The sequence below is a fragment of the Aotus nancymaae genome, unplaced genomic scaffold, assembly GCF_030222135.1.
Source record: "Aotus nancymaae isolate 86718 unplaced genomic scaffold, 86718_ANA_hifiasm-v0.15.2.pri h1tg000040l, whole genome shotgun sequence".
Taxonomy (NCBI): Eukaryota; Metazoa; Chordata; class Mammalia; order Primates; family Aotidae; genus Aotus; species Aotus nancymaae.
Window position 1 is genome coordinate 44,156,645 of NW_026988454.1, and position 20,769 is coordinate 44,177,413.

At 34.0% G+C, this 20,769-nt stretch overlaps 1 protein-coding gene across 12 annotated transcripts in view; it reads left to right on the forward strand.

The window, feature by feature from the left end:
• The window catches only part of TRDN (triadin), a 369,423-nt gene extending 351,093 nt beyond the window's left edge, over positions 1-18,330 (forward strand). For 10 of the 12 annotated variants that reach the window (XM_064360733.1, XM_064360737.1, XM_064360734.1 and 7 more), the window contains one exon: positions 18,173-18,330. In XM_064360733.1, the coding sequence (XP_064216803.1) occupies positions 18,173-18,315 (143 nt within the window). In that variant the 3' untranslated portion in view covers positions 18,316-18,330. Of the gene's footprint in view, positions 1-8,334; positions 8,406-18,172 lie in introns of those variants that run through there. The other 2 variants (XM_064360741.1, XM_064360740.1) reach the window with 1 other exon arrangement.
• The last annotated feature ends 2,439 nt before the right edge of the window (positions 18,331-20,769 follow it).

The window sequence follows — 20,769 nt, forward strand, 5'->3', positions numbered from 1 at the left end:
TTTCTCTTGCTGTTTTTAGAATACTCTCTTTGTCTTTGACTTTAGACACCTTGACTATAATATACCACAGATAAGAGCTTTTTGAATTTTATCTTTTTGGGGATCTTTTAGCCTCCTATGACTGAATATCCTAGTGTCTTGCTAGACTTGAGGTGTTTTCATCTATTATTTTATTAATCTAACCCTTTCCAACCTTCTTTGATCTTGGGGACATTTATCATTTGAATATTCTGTCACTTTATGTCATCCTATTACAGAAAAATGCTTATTTTAAGTCATTTTTCTTTATTTTTGACCTACTGGATTATTTCCAAAGACCTGTTTTCAGGTTCTGAGATTCTTTCTTTTACTTACTTTAGCCTATTGTTAAAGGTTTCCAATGTATTTTGTATTTTATCGATGACTTTCTCAGTTTCAGAATTTAAATTTGGTTCTATTTTAAAATAGCTATCTCTTTAGTAAATTTCTGATTCATGTCCTAAATTGTTTTTCTGACTTAACTGTATTGCTTTTCAGAATTATCTTGTATCTCACTGAACTTCTTTAAAATCAGTATTTTGAATTTTTTAGCTGGGATTTTGTGATTTTCTTTTTGATTTGGATCTATTGCTAGATTATTACTGTATTCCTTTGTAGGTATCATATTTTCTTCTTTTGTTTTCTGTATCCTTATGCTGCTATCTGTGCATCTGGTGTAACAACTGTTTCCTCCAATTTTATGGATTTGTTTTCATAGGAGAGGATTTTTTCCTAAATATATGTATATGTTGTTGGTTTACATAGGGTATTTTGGCTTTAATTTTGAATATCTGAAAATGCCCTGTTTTCCTTCTCCCTCCTTAGTGGTCATGGTGATGTTAGCTCCACGGCAGAACACAGTTCTTTGGGACTGTGCTCTCAGACTGATGCCAGCTGTGGGCCCACCACTAAGGAGGGTGGGGCCACTCTCAATAGGAGTGGCATAGGCAGGCAACTATGGGGCATGAATTTTTCTTGCACCTTGTTCCTGAAGCAACCTGCAGCAGCAACAGTGAAATTTGTCTTCAGGGCACATGAAAGTGTCAGGTCTTTCTTCTCTTTCCTTGATCTTGTGGTGGTAGTGGCAGCATTGACTCCAGGGCAGGACACAGTCTTTTTGGGGCTCAGCTCTCAGAATGATGCCACACTGCAGCTGCTCAGGGCTCAGAAGCCTGTGGGGCTCAATATGAGCTCCTTCTGTGGAGCAATGCCTTTGCATAATCTTCAGGCATCTCTCCATATTAGTTCTGAGGCCTGCAAGGGTTGAGGAACTCTCCCATATCTAGAATTGTTAGTCTGTGGCTGGAATGTGGAGCCCTGGGAAATACACCCTTACTCTTTCCCCTTGTTTGAGAGCCTCTCCTGGCTCCCAGCCAATCACAGCCAGACAGACTGCTACACTCTCTTTTCCTTATTTGCTTTTGGTGCTTCCTATCACTTCTCTGTTGAATTCCAATGTAATCTCTTAGACCGTCTATTCAAAGTCTGAATGTCTACTTGCTATTTTGGTTTCTTTCCATGGAAGAGGCTCATATTAGCTGAATCTAGACAGCTATCTTGCTCCCTGCCTCTTGCTTTCTGATTTCTAAATATTCTCTAGATTTTCATTCTGTATCTTTATTTTTGTAGATATGGTAAATGTATAATAAATAATGTGCTTCTTATGGAGTTTGGAGGAAGACTTTGGAGGGAGGATATGTGAGATTGTATTATATTTAGTACTTATTATCTTAAAAGTTAAAAGCAAGAGAAATCCCACATTCTTAAATTTTAAATAACACCACAATCTATTCCTGATATTAACATTTTAAATTTTTTGAAAACTTTTTCTCTAAAAAAGCAAAAATACATCCTAAAATATTATTTTTCAGAAACTTGCCCAAAGGCAAAATGTGAAATAAAACCAAGGGATGATAAAATACATTCTTAAAAGGCAAACAATGCTGAGGAAAGATTTTTCAACTAGATGAGTCACAAGGCTCTTGACAGATGGGTGGCCCTGGCAAGATGTTTATCCCAATGGATGTTGATATATCAGGGAAAAAGATTTTATAGGTGCACATAGTTCTTCTGTTGCTATTGTCTGGGAGTCAACATTAAAATAAAGCTAGATTGGTTAGATCCTCAAAATGAGTATTTCAAATGAAATAATGTTGTAGAAACATTTCTCAAGATTATTCAATGTGGAGGTTTAATTTGGCCATCTTTCCTGTATTTTTTTTTTCTTGAATAAGGGAGCATTTTTGCCATTAGAACTTCATCAAAATTACCTGAATGCACCAAGTTTTGAGATCATTATAATCTTTGAGATATAATTTTGGTCCAAGATAATAAATTTAACTTTGAGATTGCCATAATGATAAAATTTAGTCTTTTCTAGAAGTTTATTGCCTTATAATGAAGTTTCAACCAAGCCTGCTAGAAAACTGGTTAGGATTTCTATGTTTTTAAACAACTTTTCATATTTTGTGGTTTTTCAAAAGCGTTCTAGCTTTTACTATTCTGCTCTATTTTTTTTGGTTCTGCATGTTTTCTTCCTTTATAAATATGCTAAGTAAATAAGGTAGTTGTTTCAATATTAGGGTATAATAGATATTTTAGATGTCAGAATTAAGCATCTTGAAAATTAGTCTGAAATTTAAGCATAAGATAAAATTAAATGCAGATTTCATAGATACAAATGTTAATAGTCTTTTTGTGAGTTTACATTTTTCGTATACCTTAGGTCTGAAAAGAAAACTCTGAAATGAATATCTAGTAAGGATTCTTTTAATGACTATAATTAACCATAACTAAAGCATCTTATTTGTTATTATGATATATATAATTATGAATAAATAAAAGCATAACCTATTTTTCTTGATATTTTCCCAAATTGAAAATATTCAGTAATTTCAGAAAACTAGAATTTCCTAATAAGTATGTCATTCCCATTTGAAGAAATATTTCAATTTGTCAAATAATAATGCTACTATTAATGAGTTAGTAAATTATAAAATGATAATTTATGGCAGAAAAAACTAATATTCTTAAACACAGAAATTTTAAAACACTAAAGGAATTTGCTTCGTTTTATGTTGAGAGCATCTTTAGTTTCCTTTATTAGATAATTAATGATCTTTTCTAACATGATCAAATTCAATCTAAAAGCTACTTCAGAGTTAATTCACCTCAAAAATCAAATAATTTATGTTATCTCAGACTTATTAAGTTGCTGATAAAAATAATTTGCAACTAATTAATGGTGACATATCAACATTTTAACTTTTAAACGACTGAATCAACATTATTGCTGTACAATATATGCCAGTCATATTTCTAGCACTGTACAAGAAAATTTAATTGTCTAATTCGGATGTAGTTACACAACAAGTCTTCAAACATTGTTTGCTTAACTTTACAAAATGAGTAATGTTATTCATGCCCAATTATGTTTTGAATTCATTTGTCTAAAATTAGATCTAAATGTTTCCCAAAAATAAACTGAATTGCTGAAACTAAAGTGGCTATTAAGTCTCTTTTACCACTTTGTTAACATTGTTTGTGGAAAAAAAATTCATCGCTATAAATATATAATTATATTTATGGCTGATTTTTACATTGTTTCCACAAGTGTGATTGATTGTACACTTAAATCAAAAACAGAAAGAGAAAAAAAAGACCTTTCCATTTCTAAAATAGTTCATTGGAAAATAAAGTTTTGTGAGAGAGAGCATCATTTTTTTCATAACTTTCATTTATATGCAAGTTAATATTAAAAATTTGAATTTCCTATCCTTACAAATAGAAATTATTCCAGTGTATTTTTTCCTTAAAAATACTTTATTATGTAGTTTCTGATAAAAACAAAATAACATATATTTGAAAGCTGGATACTACAAATACTGTGACCTCACTATTCTAACCCTTGATTCCTATCAGAAGTAACTACTACAATAAGTTTAATTTTTATGATTTCCTTGATTACTTTTTTCAAACTTTATGACATATATTGGTCTCTCAGTTCTGTCTGTGTATCACATTGTAGAACATACTCTCAAATTTTTTACTTAATGTTGTGCTTCTTGAATATGTGAATTTTATTAGTATTACTTGTTTAATCAGCATATGTCTATATTTACTTATATGTTTATGAGTATAATTGTTTACAATTTCTTTTGCATTTTTGACTTTTGTTTGATAGCATATTTTTCCTAGTAGTACCTTCTATAGAAATGCCTTGGGTAGAGTTCTATTAGCAGAAAATATTCTCCGTTTTCACTTATTTGACAGATTTTCTATATCATTTCATTCCTAAAAATGTTTTTTTTTGTTGTTACATTCACCTTTGAGCACCTTTTAATATATTATTCCACTCTATTGTTTTCTTTTTTAATGATAGAACAGGGGAATGGTGCTATCAATTTAACTGTCATTTCTTCCTGTGTAATATATCTTTTCTCTCTGCCTTCTTAAAATATGTTCTCTTAGCCTTTGTTCTGCTGCAGTTTTACTACAGTTTGTTGGAATGAGGATTTCTTCTTATTGTGACATACTTCCAGGACCCAGGAATTTATCTTTTTCTTGTACCTATTTGAGGAATCCATAACCATCATTTCTTAAAAATATTGTCTCTTTTCCATTTTTTCTCCTTCATGCCACTGCAAAAAACCAAGGAAAAAAAATTAATACATTTGGAAAGGAAAAAAACAAAACCATCCCTGTTTGTATGATTGTCTATGTAGCAAATCTAAAACCTGTATAAACACAAAAACTGGAATTAATAAGTGAGTTTAAAAAGGTAGTAGGGTATAAAGTTAATACAGAAAAGTCATTATTTTCCACATACAATAAGTGACTGGAAACAAAATTTTTAAAAAATTAGTACAGGTCACCCAATTTAAAATATTTATGCATAAATCAAAATGTATGTATGATCTATATGTTGAAAACCACAAGATGTTGATAAAAATTATTAAAGAAGATCTAAAATAAGTAGAGTTATACCATATTCATGAATTGGAAGATTCAACATAGTAAGGAGGTCAGTGCTCCCTAAATTGATCTATAATTTAATGCAATTCCAATAAATATCTCAGACAGTATTTCTTAATATATATAATCTCTTTTATGATAGCTAAAACATTTAAAAAAACAAATTTGGAATTAATCATATTACCTAATTTTAAATTTTACCATTCATGACAGTAATCACAAGAGTATGGTATCTACAAAGATATAGCCACATAGATCAAATGTTACATTAAAAATCCAAGAAATAGATGCATATAACATGGCCATTTGATTTTTTTATAAAAGTTCAAAAGCAATTCAGTGGACAATAAGTAGCCTTTTTAACCAATGGCATGGGAACAATTGGACATCTATGTATTTTTGAAAATAAACTGCTATTTTAACCTCAAATAGTATGCAAAAATTAATTTAAAATAGATATCTCTAAATGTAAAACATGAAATTATCAAACTTTTCAGAGAAAACATCTTTAGACTAAACATTAGACAAAGAGTTACAACACACCGAAAGCACTATTTGTAAAAGAAAAAATAATAAATTGTATACCATCTCACAATTAAAAATGTATGTTCTGTAGAAGAAAAGTGAAAGACTGGGAAAATTTTAGGAAATAACATATCCAACAAAGAGCTTGTCATTTTTACAAATTGGATGAAATAAAATGTTAGTTAAAATTAGTTTTTAAAAATAAAAGATTTTAACATATACTTCACCAAAAAAATGCATGAATGGCAAATAACCAGAAAAGATAGTTAACATTATTAGCTATGAGAGAAATGCAAATTAAGCCACCATTATATAACAGCACACATTTATTAGAATAACTAAACTTTTTAAAAACAATGGAAAAACAAAAACAAGTGCTGGCAAGCATTTGAAACAACCAGAACTTTCAGACATTGCTGTTGAGAAGGCAAAATGGTACTGACACTATAGAAAAGTGTCTTATAAAGAGAAACACATGCTTATGTTATGACCCAATTATCTCACTCCTGAAGGATGAGGGAAATAAAAATTTACATTCACTCAAAAACGTGAACATAAATGTTTATTGCAGCTATACTCACAATTGCCAAAATTAAAAATAACCCAAATGTCCTTCAACAGGCAAATGGATACAGAAGCTGTAGTACATCCACACAACAGAATATTACTCAGGAATAAAAATGTATATGTGCAACAATTACATGAATTCAAAGGCATTATTTCTTCTGAGGCTAAGCTCCAAAGGTTACATACTGGAAATTTTCATGCATATGAGATTCTTGCATTGGGGAACATCTCAGTAGTTGCCCAAGGTTAGGGACAGAGGGAGAGTGTCACTATAAAAGAAGGTAACAAACGTATTTTTTGGAGGTAATTGTGGTTGTAGTCATACAGATCTACATGTGTCTTAAGATGCATAGACGTTTGCACCGAAAAACTCAATTTACTGTGTAATCATTTAGAAAAACAAACTTTAAAAAAGAAATAATGCACAAAGCTTATGACAGATAGCTTTTTGAGGTTTTCTAGCTATCTTACTTTTTCTCACTTATCTGACCTTATCATTTTCTTTGTCTTTACTGATCCTGCCCTGCTCAACTTTTATTCCTCTCCCAGCAGTTCCTTACTATTTGTGGGAATCCACTCTGAAAGTGAGCCTTGGCTTGTCAGTTTTCCGAGGTCACAGGGTATCTGATGGTTCCAGCACCTTCCGCTCTCAATGCTTACCTGCTATTGGACTTGACAAAGTCCCTCACAGGTTGAGCTGATGATCTTATCAAACTGACTCCCTTTCGGAAATACCTATAGGCTATTTGGGTTTCCCTGATCACCAGTCTCTCAGAGTCTCCATGGTTTCCCTCTGCTTCCTCTTCCACAGAGTTTGATTCCTTGTAGATTTTTGACTATCCGTTTGTCTCAATACAAAGATATCTTAGGGTTATCTAATTTTGTCATAAATATTGTTCATGGTTTTTGCTCTCTACCTGTTCTATCCATTTTGTGGGGAGAGATATGAAGGAAATTTAAGTTCTATATTGCTATTATGTTCTCAGAGTCCTCTAGGACAATTTTGTCATTGTCCCATCCTCTCTGGCTTAACAAAGGGTCTCAGCATCTACAACCCCATTTTGCTCCTTGCACACTTAGTTACTGAATTTCAGTTTTAATATAAGCACTTGTCCTAATGTGGCCCCACTTTTCATGTATCATCAGGGTTGTTTTTGTTTTTAATTTCCCTGGGACAGAAGGAAAAATTCTATTTGAAGATTTTCTTTACCTTCTCTAAGCCCAACCCTTCAACGAAAGGCATTAGTTTTTGTTGCTGTGAGTGAGCACGTTAGTGTATCCAGTCTATCATATTTTCAGAAGTATTGGTGTCTAATAGTTTTTAAAATTTTATCCACAAATCTTATTTTAACTTTCTTTTTCTAAATTAAAAACCAAGACATCTTAAGTCCTAGTTCTAGACAATTGTGTAAAACTAATTATGTCATTAAGAATGTAGCAAGTACTTCATCATAGAATCATAAATTTAATCTTTATTAAAGCAAAACCATTCTCAACTAATCCAGATATGTACAAACTAAAGAAAAAGTTCTTCTTGTAATGAATGGATTAATGCTTATTTCGGGCTACACGTGAGTGTTTAAATTTAATATATGTGTGTTTATAAACATATAGACACATACATATACATAAATGCACACATACACACATGATTTGAAAGCAATTGTTTTTATAAAATGACTTCTGTTTTGTTAGAGGTCACATGCTGAAAGGGAATGTCAACATTAATGTAGTTTTTGCTAAACAAATTAGCGCTAAATTAATAATAGACATACACATGCAAATAGTATCATAGGGTAGTAGCTGATACCAGGAAAACTAGCTTCAGAAGTACTGGTTCCCATCATGACTTAATAGCTGAATAACTTGGAAAAATCACTTAACACTTTTGTGCTTCAATAGCTTTATTTTTAAATTTTGAATAATAATGATATTCATCTCATTGAAATTTTGGGTAGATTAAGATAAAAGAGTAGAGTGCATGAATAAGGATTGGTATTTAATAATATATAATAAGTGATTATTAATTGGTAATTATGAGAATGAGGATGAGCATGATGATTATGTAATGATAATTGGTTATCCCCTAGCTAGGGACAAATTTCAATTATTAAACTTTTGTTTCAAAATGGATACAGTTATTACATGAAAAAATAAAAAGAAAGCATATATCTCTTATTTTTTCTTGGATTTAAAACAATCTCACTTTTTACAGCAAGGGTAATTAAATTCATGATGATTTTGTTTTAGGAGAAAAAAATGGAACAGTTACCTTTGGCCGAAGCCTCCTAAATAGGTACCAGTGATCATACCCACCACTCTGATCACCCCTTTTGCTAGACCCCAGAAAAAGGTTGTGTATAAAGCACATTTGGTGAAATGTTTCTCACTGTTTATTATTAGACTTTGGGTCCCAGCACTGTGGTCTCATTCATTTAAGGGTGATGTTAAGTTGTTCTGACATTGCTCTCAAGACAGCTGTGTTTATCCTGGGAGTGATGGGACAGACACTAAAAAAGGGCCACATACATTTATTGAACACTCCTGGCTTCAATGTGTGCTGTCCACAAAATTCCAAATGTGAACTTTCTCTGCATAGTTTATTATTCCCTAGAGTCCATTTCAAGAATCTTCAGTGAGTTCTCAGTGCAGCAGTTCATTTTCTTTAAAACTCATGATTACTTTAAATAATAGCACATATAGAAGAAGCCTCTCACACCTGAGGGCTAAAATAAACTGGCTGCCAAACGTTACTTTGAACTATTGTGGGTTATTAAGATTTCTTGGGAAAATCTAAACTCTTAGAATGTAATATTCTGTTAAACCAGTTACACACAACTCGACCAGTTAGTTGAGAAAATAATTTGGAGCTTTAGATATCTCTGCAGAAACAGAGAGGCAGTGAATCTAATAAAGGAAGAGGGCTGAGGAAGAATACAAAAATTCATGCTAAGCTTCTTTTGCATCTATGACTAAGGATCCCAGATGTTTACTTATGAGAATTTCTTGAAACTGCACAAATCAAAATAGACTGCTAGTAGAGATGAACATAGAGTAACTGTGCTGGTATATATACATGGATTATTTAGGTGGCTTTGATTTATTTATAGCGTTTGCTAAGAATGTGCAGAGCAGACTGGACACTACACAGAAAAATTTTCTGTTTAAAACTGAGAAAAACAAAATTAACAATCTATGCCATAAATGTGGGTTCTTCAAAATGTGCCTTCTTGCTCAAATTACAATCTCTCTCTCTTTTTTTTTAGACAGAGTCTCACTCTGTTGCCAGGCTGGAGTGCAATGGTGAGGTCTTGCCTCACTGCAATCTCCACCTCCAGGTTCAAGGAATTCCCCTGCCTCAGCCTCCCAAGTACCTGGGATTACAGGCTCCTACCACCATGCCTGGCTAATTTTTTGTATATTTGTAGAGATAGGATTTCACCATATTGGCCAGGATGGTCTCGATCTCCTGACCTCATTTTCCGCCCGCCTCAGCTTCCCAAAGTTCTGGGATTACAAGGGTGAGCCACCACCCCGGACCTTACAGTCTCTTTTTAGCTTTTGCATTCTCCAGCTCTATCATGAGCTTCCCATTCTCATATCAAGAAGCATTGCTTCTCGTAAGATTTACCATTCTACATTCCTTTGTGATATATCCTCTCTTGCTTTCTCCCTCAATCATGCCTCTGCAGTTCTCACTGTAAGAGTTTCTCTTACCTCTTCAAATATTCCTTTGTACAGAATTTTCCTTGGCCTTTTTGCTTCTCAGAGCTGTTGTCCTTTTGCTGCGTTTGCATTTGCAGCCACATCTGAACTAGATCTCCTAGCAATTTCTCTCTACTCTTTCAGCTTCACTTCCATGCAACCTAGATATCTGCCTCATCCCTGCCCTAACACTCTCCCAAAATAGCTAACCTCAAGTTCAACACGGACCTCCAAATTGTAACGCTGAATTACGTTTTGCTCACTTCTCCCCTATTGTTAACCTCTCTGATACCTTCCACATTCCGGGTCGCCTGCCCGTTTTGAAATGTTTTCTTCTCTTGGCTTTCATAACATAGGATGTTTTTTTTCAGTCTGTTTCCTCAGTACCAGGCTTCTGCTGTTTTTCCCCAGAGGTTGAATTCTTCCAACCTCAGCTCTCTTTCCTACCCTTCTGCACTATTCCTCAATGGGGCCATCCAGTTTTGTTACCTACATTATCCACCTCTTTGTGGATAAGATGCAAAATTCTTCCCGAAGCTTAACCTATTTTCTCAGATCTGGTCACATATTCAATTCCTAACTTCACCCTTTGTCTGCACAAGTTTACAACTGATCTTCCTATCATAATCTTCCTTGCCTTATCCCTCCACCCTCTCCACATCCCAAGGGGAGATTCTGCTCTTGCCATTCGACATCTACTCTTCAGTCACTTAGACATAAAACTTTGAATTCTACTTTGACTAATCAGTATTCCTTGTCCCTGACCCTAATTTTGTTTTAAGTCATGTAAGCTTTTACTGTTTCTCCTCTAAGCCATTGCATTCACTCCCCAACTGTCCTTTTCTGACTTGTCATTCTTCCTTTATACTTCCACTGACATTAAATTTTCCAAAACTTTAAATTGATTGGATTACATAGGTGATAAATACTGACTATTTCTTCATTGTATATTTGGAATAAATTCTACATTTCTAAGCCCAAGAGTCTAGGGCCTCTATAATTTAAAAATTTGGGTCTCATCATTTTCTATACCTATTATAGGTATTAACCCAATTGAACATTTCGTGTTCCTAATATTGCTGTCTCCTAAACTCTGATCTCATCATTCTTTTTTCTTGAACTATTCTTTGTACCTCTAACTATACAATTCATTATGATCTTTCAAAGTCCATCACCAGTGGGAGAGCACCCATAAAAATTTCTTTGATTTACGTAAGAGGAAGTGACCATTTCACTTTTGAAATTACGTCGCAGTTATACTATCAATTGTCATATACTGTCTCTTACTTCAGAGTCTCATCTATTTGGTTGGGTACTTTTTCATTTTCTCTACACGATTGTAAGTTACTTTTAAGTAGCATCCTTTTTCCTTTGGGTTCCTTCAGGGCACAGAGCAAAGTGTTCTGCAAGTAGAGATAGAATACTTCAGCGGAAAGAGTGAGGGTCTCAATGTTGAGGAAAGCTTCACGCCTTCTTTCAACACATTTAAAATGTGTTGCTTCAGGGAAGTTCTTTTCAAATACTTTGGGTCTCAAAGTTCTCTTGTAAAATTGGACTTTCCCCCATAATTCATAGGTGTATTGGTGAGACTTAGGTTAAAACACATATGTAAATCTAGTATCTAGTAGAGTTCCTGGCACAGAAAAATATCTCATTGTAATTCCTTTTTTTTTTTTTTTTTTTTTTTGAGACGGAGTTTTGCTCTTGTTACCCAGGCTGGAGTCATTGTAATTCTTATACTTGTTGCTGGAAAAATAACTTTATCTTAAATGAATAAATAGGAAACTGTCAAGGTAATATTCACTTTGACTGTAAAGCTAGACTGAAATTTTTAAACATTTGTTTAAGATTTAACTTTTTATATTATAAACACACAGCCTACATCCCAAAATATACATTATGAATTATATCTTTTATATGAAGGAGAAACTAATATTCCAACCATCTATGTAAAGTACTGTTAATATGTTTCTAGTACATTGTTTTTCAAATATATGATGAGGGTTATGAACATATTCCAGTTATCCAAATTTAGAAGTGGTGGTTTTAATAACTGTTACCTATTCCTCTTTCCCTAACATCCTTTTTTTTTAATAACTCACTTGCACCCTCAAACTCTTCAGCTCCAGTGATCGTCCCGCCTCAGCCTCACAAAGTGCTGAGATTACAGGAGTGAGCCACTGCATTGTCTCAAAAATGTTATTGTTATTGTATATTTCAAATCAACTTAAAATTTTTCTTCAAATGCAAAATTAGTAATATTTAATTGGCAAGTAATTGACATTATATATTCATTTTTTCCACAAAATCTGTAAAGTAAAGTGGAAATACAACCAGGCTTTTTCCCTGTAATAATTCTTACTTTGAGGACTCCCATTTTGCTTTGTTTGTGTTCTTGCTTATATTTTGCATTATTTCATGTGTATTTCTGTGTCAGAGAAACAACATAACTTTCTTCTCAATAAGTAACATTTACTTGCTTGTTTTATGAAATAGTGTGACCTGACATTGGTTTAAATGGCTAGCAAACTTATTTTTTAATAACCATCTTTCCTTTTGACAAGTTTATTTTTAATTATTTCCATGTGTTGTATGTTTGCTAATTCTTTATCTAGAATAGAGTTTTTCAGAGGTTTCTCCTAAACCCTACATGACTTGAAACCACATTTGGGTCAAGGACAAGCAATAGTGATTACACAAAGTAGAATTAAAAGTTTTATGTCTAAGTGACTAAAAAGTAGAAATCAGGTGGATTGCTGTAGATCACTGAGGTCCCTGACATCCTTTCAAGCGTTCCGCGAAGTCAAAACAGGTTACGTACTGATACTAAGTTGCCATTTACCTTTCCCCTCACCTGTATCTTCTCCAGAACCTAAATAACTAATGAGTATATCATTGCTCTGCCTAAGAGAATATGTGCTTCAGTTTCCTGTGTTCACAAAATGCCTGCTTTAATTTCTATTGTGGCAATCATCAATAGATATAATCCATAAAAAAACGTTTTGGGGTCCCTCATATTTTAAGATTATAAAGGAATTCTGTGAAGAAAAAAGTGAAAGCCACTGCTTTAGAAAATAAAACATAGAACCAAGGTAAGATGGCTTGCTGAGAATGAGAAATCTTCATTTTTAGTGTAAAATTTGCAAATTCACATATCAAGCCTACATAATTAAAAATACATGTAATTATATACCATACCTACCATTGGTACTGAGGCTAGGCTCTACGTTTTCTCATATACTTGGAATTTCTAGTGTCAATTTTAATTAGAGTCCATATTTGTTACAGTACACACACACACAGTCTCCTAAATGACAACAGATCAAGTCTTTAAATCATCTCTGTCCTCAACCTAATAGAACCAAGGCTACCCTTAACACTCCAAAGAGATGAAGACTTAATATGTGAACCTTGTTAGAAAATCCCATTTGCCATGAAACTTTTTTGGCCCATGGCTGCGGAACAGTATTGAAGATAAGTTAAAACTTTTAGGCAGAGAACAGAGGTAAATTCTGACTTTTTCAGACATTCCACTTGATCACAGAATAATACTTTCCTTAAGTATTGAAACAGACACTTATGTGAGATGAGGCAAATCATGGATTTAGGACAAAGGAGAAATTCCTTCAGTTAACCAGAAGATACAAGCTCTTTTTGTTTGATACTACTTGACCAAACAAAATCCAGGACTTTCTATTGTAATCATTCTAATTTTTAATAAACTAATAGCTATTTAAAAACCCCTGTGTCAGTAGGACCAATTCAATAAGTATTGAAGAGTTATACAAAACCTAGTCATTGATTAAAATGATGGCCATACAGACGAGATGACCCATTTTTTCATGACTCTGTTATAGTGCAGACATCTGCTTGGATGAAAGGATGGATTCATTGCTAATTCTAATTCCTCTGGAATCTGCCAGCAGGTGTGTTAGGCAACATAATGCATGGGTGCTAGAATCAGAGTGAAGTGGGTTTAGAAGTTCATCCTCCCAAGGAAGTGATATGGTTTGGCTATGTCCCCACCCAGATCTCATCTTGAATTATATTTCCATAATCTGCACGTGTTGTGGGAGGGATCTGGTGGGAGGTAATTGAATCAAGGGGTCAGTTCTCCCATGCTATTCTCATGATAGTGAGAGATATTCTCTCAGGTGATCTGATGGTTTTATAAGGGGTTGCCACCTTTGCTTGGTTCTCATCCTTCTCCCTGCCACCATGTGAAGAAGGGCATGTTGACTTCCCCTTCTGTCATGATTGTAAATTTCCTGAGCTTTCTTCAGCCAGGCTGAACTGTGAATTAATTAAATCTCTTTCCTTTATAAATTAGCCATTCTTGGGCAGTACTTTATGGCAGTATGAAAACAAACTAATACAGGCAGAATGGCTTAGTAATTAACAGCACTATCTCTGGAACCAGAATGTCTGCATCTGAATACCAGTTCCTTCACATCTTATAGCTCTGGGACATTGAGTATTTCTGATTTTTAATTGTCTCACCTATTAAATAGGAACAATAATAGTATCTTCCTCATAGATTTTCTAAGGATGTGAAAAGTGTTAACATTTATAAAGTGCTTAGAATAGTGGCTGGCACATAACAGGTGTACTATTTGTGTAATAAATTTCAATCCTCTTTCAAGAGGCCCTGATGTAGGCATATTTGGATTATGTTCTTGTTCTGGCTCTGACACTCACTAGTTCTGTGGTCTTGGGCAGCATTTAACCCATCTCTCTTCCATACGTACAGTAGATTCAATATAAGAGTCCTTGCCTCAGAGGTTGGAGTGAGCAGAGATGGCGCCATTGCACTCCAGCCCGGGTGACAGGGTCAGACCCTGTCTCAAAAAAAAAAAAAAAGTCCTGGCTCATACAGTTGTTGTCAGGATAAAATGTGTTAATATACATAAAATAATTTAATGGGACCCAGCACATAGAAAGTCTTAAGAAATATGAATTATTATTGCCATAATTAAAAGTGATGATCTCACAACTTACTCAGTTTTGCTCATTAACTTGATGTATATCACTTCTAACTTTTTCAGATATCTTGCTGGCTCTTTCTTCTTACTAAGCATTTGCAACTGCATGACTGGCCTAGCACCACAGTTCAACCCATAGAAAATCGAACTTTTCATTATCCCCAGCAAATATCCGTGTCCCCTAGGGATTTCTTTGTGGCTGGGAGTGGCACCACTGTCTTTCTCCAAACTCAAATAACATATAGTATACTTTATAGTATTGATTTCTTGCACTTACTTGTATTTAATTATATTTTACTCTTTTGGCAAAACCTTTTTGCATTCAACTCCTTCAGTAACTCTACCTGGAGAATTTATTGTTTCTATTCTATTAGAACACTTTCCAAATTGCATTCTCTGCATTAATTCTCTCATGCTCTAGTTTTATTCTTACCAAGTACACCTCTAAAACATTATTTATCTCTTGAGCAAACTTCACTAGCTATGAAATTCAGTTGAGGCTACTTAGCGTGATATATAAATGTTCCACATGATAATCTTATCCAGCCTTTCCGGAACATTCCCCCTACTCCCTGAATACCTCTGTCCTTTGCTGTCTTTAGCCTTTTCTCATACTGTTGCCCTCACTTTAATTTTGGCATCTTCTTCTGCCCAAATATTATAAGTCCTGTTTCAAATTTTACTTCCTTCATAAAACATTTTCCTCTCTGTCCTACAAAAGCAGGTCACTCTTTAAAATTTCATTGGCACATTTTGACACTCCTTTCACTGCCATTATTTTACCTTTTCAGAGTCAGATATTTGTTTCATCAAAACTACCACTCACTCAATGTGCAAGTTGTTAAAAAACAGTGGACTGTAAGTGCCTTATTTCTTTCTTGAATATCATTCCTAGTTCAGTAAATTTTTGCTGCTAAGTTGCTTCCACAGAAATTGCATCTCTATAGCAACTGTCCTAGGCTTGCAGTTTACTTTCTCTGCTTCTGTCTCCTGAGCAATTGACATGTGACTCAGCTCTTGCCAGCTTTTATCACTTATAGCCAGTTGATACTGGACCAGAATATAGAATTTTAAGACATTGAGGTCTTTATTCCTTCCATTTGTATTTATTTTTCTAGGAGTAATAAATGGATCCAAAGAATAGGTTTCAAGTGTGATATAATCTACAAAAATAAAATATATGTTCCTTGTGGACAAGAACCTTGCCTCTTTTTATTTTTGTATAAACCTTCCATAGAAATTAATAGGATCTTATTACACAATTAAGATACTGTTTGATTTGTTTAGGAACTGATATCATTTTAAAAGTATCGATATTATTTCACTACATCATGTAACAGTTTGTACTGTTCCCTTATTTATAGCTGTTGATTAGGCAGTTCAAAACCATGGTCATTTTATCCAGTATTTAACTGAGTTAAGCCTATGTTTAAATATTATTTCAAACTGATTAGATCAAAACTTTAATAATATATAGTAAAAAATATTCCAGTAATTTTGTTTCTTTTTGTGTTGTGTTCTTCTACATAATAGCATTTTCCATAAAGGTCACATTACTTTCCTATTAGAGGAAATTTGCATATGACCCTATCTTACCCCTTTTTCATTTACTAGTGATCAGCTGGTATGCAAAATCTAAATAAATAATATAAAACTGACCTTCTTTCAGATAATTTCAAATGTTAAAAATTAAAGCATCATTCAATTGTATTTTATTAGAATTACCTCTGATTTAAAATTACTTCTACATTATTCCATTATGTGCTTGTAAGTTGAATGCAGAAAAGACAAAGTGAATTACATAATACAACTTAACAGTCATTGTATATGTATTTGAGCTTTAGTTCAAGTGGAATGTCTTACTTTCCTCACCAATTTTATTGAGGTATAAGTGACAAACAAAAATTATATATATATATATATTTGATATACAATGTGATATTTTGATATACATATACATTATGAAATAATTACTAAAGTCAAGCTAATTAACATGCTTATCACCTCACATAGTTACCATTCTGCGTGTCTGTGTGTGTGGTGAGAACATTTAAGATCTACTTTCTTAGATAGTTTCAAGCATACAATATACTTGATATAAACTTGAATATATACCCAGAAGTGAAATTTCTGGATTATATGGTGACTTCTTCTCAAATTTTTTGAGGACCACTCTTGTCTAGTGGTTAAATAAATAAACAAACAAATTTTTGAAGAACCTCCATACTGTTTTCCATAATGGCAATACCAATTAACACTCCTATAAACAGTGTACAAGAGTTTCCTTTTCTCTAAATCCTCACCAACACATATCATTTTGCTTTTTGATAATAGCTATTCTAACATATATGAGGTAACTATCTCATTGTGATTTGATTTCATTTCCATGACAATTAATGATATAGGGCATCTTTTCATGTGCCTGTTGGTCATTTGTATATGCATTTGGAAAAGTGTCTGCTCAGGTCCTTTGCCCATTTATTTTTTTCCTATTGAGTTGTATCAATGTCTTGTATATTTTAGAAATTAACCTTCTTTGGATATACAGCTTGCAAATATTTTCTCCCATTTCATAAGATGCCTTTTCATTTTCTTCATTGTTTCCTTTGCTGTACACAAAGTTTTTAGTGTGATATAGTTCCACTTGTTTATTTTTGCTTTTGTTGCCTATACTTTTAGTGTCCAGTCCATAAAATCATTGCCAAGACCAATGTTGAGAACTCTTCCCCTGTGTTTACTGTTAAAAGTGTTTCAGGTTTTACATTTAAATCTTTAAATCCATTTTGAGTTGATTTTGGGGTGATGGAAGGTAACGGTCCACTTTCATTCTTTTGCATATAGATATCCAGTTTTCCCAACAGCATATGTTGAAGAGACTATCTTTCCCCATTGTTAGTTCTTGGTATCTTTGTCAAAGATTAGTTTATTTTTGGGCTTTTTAGAATTGTCAAAAAGACTAAAATCTCATCAATCTGCTAATAAATAAAATCAGGAGATCTATGGGTAGACACTGATCTCTTTATCCAGCCTGTACATGTGAGTTCATTTACTTTAACTTTCCTAAATTCAATAAGTGATTACAGTTTTTGGAAGGAGCTTTAGGAGTCAGAGGAGGAGGGATACCTGGAGGTGGGTGGTGGAAGTCACCACAGACCTTTTCCCTAAGTAACCTTTGCCAGTCTGTTATCAGAGTGCAGCCCATAATCATTTTCTCCACATCCTCTCTCCAAGTCAGACAAACGCCTGTTTTGGTCAGAAAGCTCTTGTTTATGGAGACTATAGATGCTGAGTTTGTGGCTTCAGGGATCTCATAACTCTTCAAAACCTTTAAATATAATACTTCCTCTTTGGGAAAACTGAAAAAATGGCTGTGATTTTATGTCTTTTTTTCTGCACTCTAGAAGAAGGTGTTGAAGAGGTGCCAGCTTCAAAGAAAGCTAAAGGTGAGTTTGCTGTCTTTGGATCATTTGGATCATTTTTTCTCAAGGCTCTAAGGTTTTGTCTGTCTTTATTTCCTGCCTCTCGCTGTGCCAGGTATTCTTGATCTAGTCCTTAGCTTTTCTAGGCAATGTTTACATGGTAGGCTTATTTTTAAAACAAACAGCTTTTTAACATTATTTGGAAAATATATATCTTTTCACATATTAAAGACACTAGTTGGGTTTATTTACTAGTAATTATGAGATGTGTTCATTGACCAATCTACAGGAGTAATACTTCAAAATCATTATTCCATTAAGGATTACAAGAATGCCATTATTTAATTAAGAAGAATTGAGATGCATCACTTATATTAGCAGCACCATCAAGAAGGAAGGAAGGAAGGGAGGGAGGAAGGAAGGAAGGAAGGAAGGGAGGGAGGGAGGGAGTGTGGCGGGGAGGGAGGGAGGATCGGGGGGAGGGAGGGAGGAGGAAGGAAGGAAGGAAAGAAAGAGAAATGGAAGGCAGAACTCAACCCCCATACTCTTTCAGCCCAAGCCAGAGGACAGGCACTCAGGAAAACCTGCAATCTCCAGATGTATGATCTTCATTATTCCGTTAAGGATTATAAGAATGCCATCATTTAATTAAGAAGAATTGAGATGCATCACTTATACTAGCAGCACCATCAAGAAGGAAGGAAGGGAGGGAGGGAGGGAGGGAGGGAGGGAGGGAGGTGGGGGGAGGGAGGGAGGAGGAAGGAAGGAAGGAAAGAAGGAGAAATGGAAGGCAGAACTCAACCTCCGTACTCTTTCAACCCAAGCCAGAGGACAGGCATTCAGGAAAACCTGCAATCTCCAGATGTATGATCTTCATAAAGTATTTCCAGAACAAAATTTCTCCATCTGTAGAGTGAGGGCTTCAGATAACTTGATTTTTTTTCTGAAAGGTTCCTGGCTTCTTAGTTAGGGTCTGGTATAAAATAGATATTTTCTTTAAAAAAATGAAACAAAAAAACCCATCTTTTATTTTAGGTTTAGGGGTACATGTGTAGGTTTGTTATATAGGTAAACTCGTGTCATGGGGGTTTGTTGTACAGATTATTTCATCACCTAGGTATTAAGCCTACTACCCATTAGTTATTTTTTCTGATCCTCTTTCTTCTTCCACTCTCAACCCTTGGGTAGGCCCCAGTGTTTGTTACCCGCCTCTTTGTGTTCATGTTTTTTCATTATTTAGCTCCCACTTATAAGTGAGAACATGCAGTATATGGATTTCTGTTCCTGCATTAATTTGCTAAAGATAATGACCTCCAGCTCCATCCATGTTCCTGCAAAGGGCATGATCTTATTCTTTTTTATGGAGGCACAGTATTCCATGGTATATATGTACTACATTTTCTTTATCCAGTCTACCACTGATGGGCATTTAGTTTGATTCCATGTCTTTGCTATTGTGAATAGTGCTGCAATAAACATATGTATATATGTCTTTATGATAGAATGATTTATACTCCTTTGTGTATCTACCCAGCAATGGGATTGCTGGGTTGAATAGTAGTACTGTTTTTAGCTCTTTGAGGAATCACCACACTGCTTTCCACAATGGTTGAACTAATATAAACACCCACCAACAGTGTATAAGTGTTCCCTTTTCTCTGCAACCTCACCAACATATGTTATTTTTTGCCTTTTAATAATTGCCATTCTTTCTGGTGTGAGATGTTATCTTACTGTGGTTTTGATTTGCATTTCTCTAACAAGTAGTGATGTTGAGCTTTTTCTCATATGCTTGTTGATTGAATGTATGTCTTCATTTGAAAAATACCTGTTCATATCCTTTGCCCACTTTGAATGGGGTTGTTTGCTTTTTTCTTGCAAGTTTGTTTAGTGTCTTACAGACTCTGGATATTAGGCCTTTGTCGGGTACATAGTTTGCATATAAAGATAGGTATTTTCTCTTCCACTTCTAAATTTGTCTGCAGGCAATAAGAATTTGCCTAAGCATTCTTCTATCCATCAAAGCATAAATTCTTTGCCAGTGCCCAAAATTAACTAACAATGTGGAAAATTGTGCTTTGAGAAAAGACACACAGGATGAGTACTTTATGAAATAAAAGTTGAGATTTACACTTGTATTAAGATACTTTTCTGAATACTATATTTTTATAGATAGAGAGATATATATTTAAATTGAATTATTAAGAATAGCCACTCATATTAACTCCTAGACCAGTGCTCCTAAAACTATTGGTTCCTTTGGAATGAAATGTCTGAGTTAGAACCTAAAAATCTACATTTATATAAATTAATCAAGTGATACTGAAACTATTGGTGCATAGATCACACTTTGAGGGGAATAGCTCTAGAACCAATTGCAAAATTGATTAAGATCTATAAACCTAACTTTCTATGAAGCACACACGCTAACACACATACACACACACTCTCTCTCTCTCTCACAACTTCTTACCAGTACTTTACAGAAAAACCCCCAAAACCCCATTCACGGATACCAGTTAAGAACTTCTAAACAGAAGAAATAGATTCAAAGGAATAGTTTCAAGTTATCCCTCACT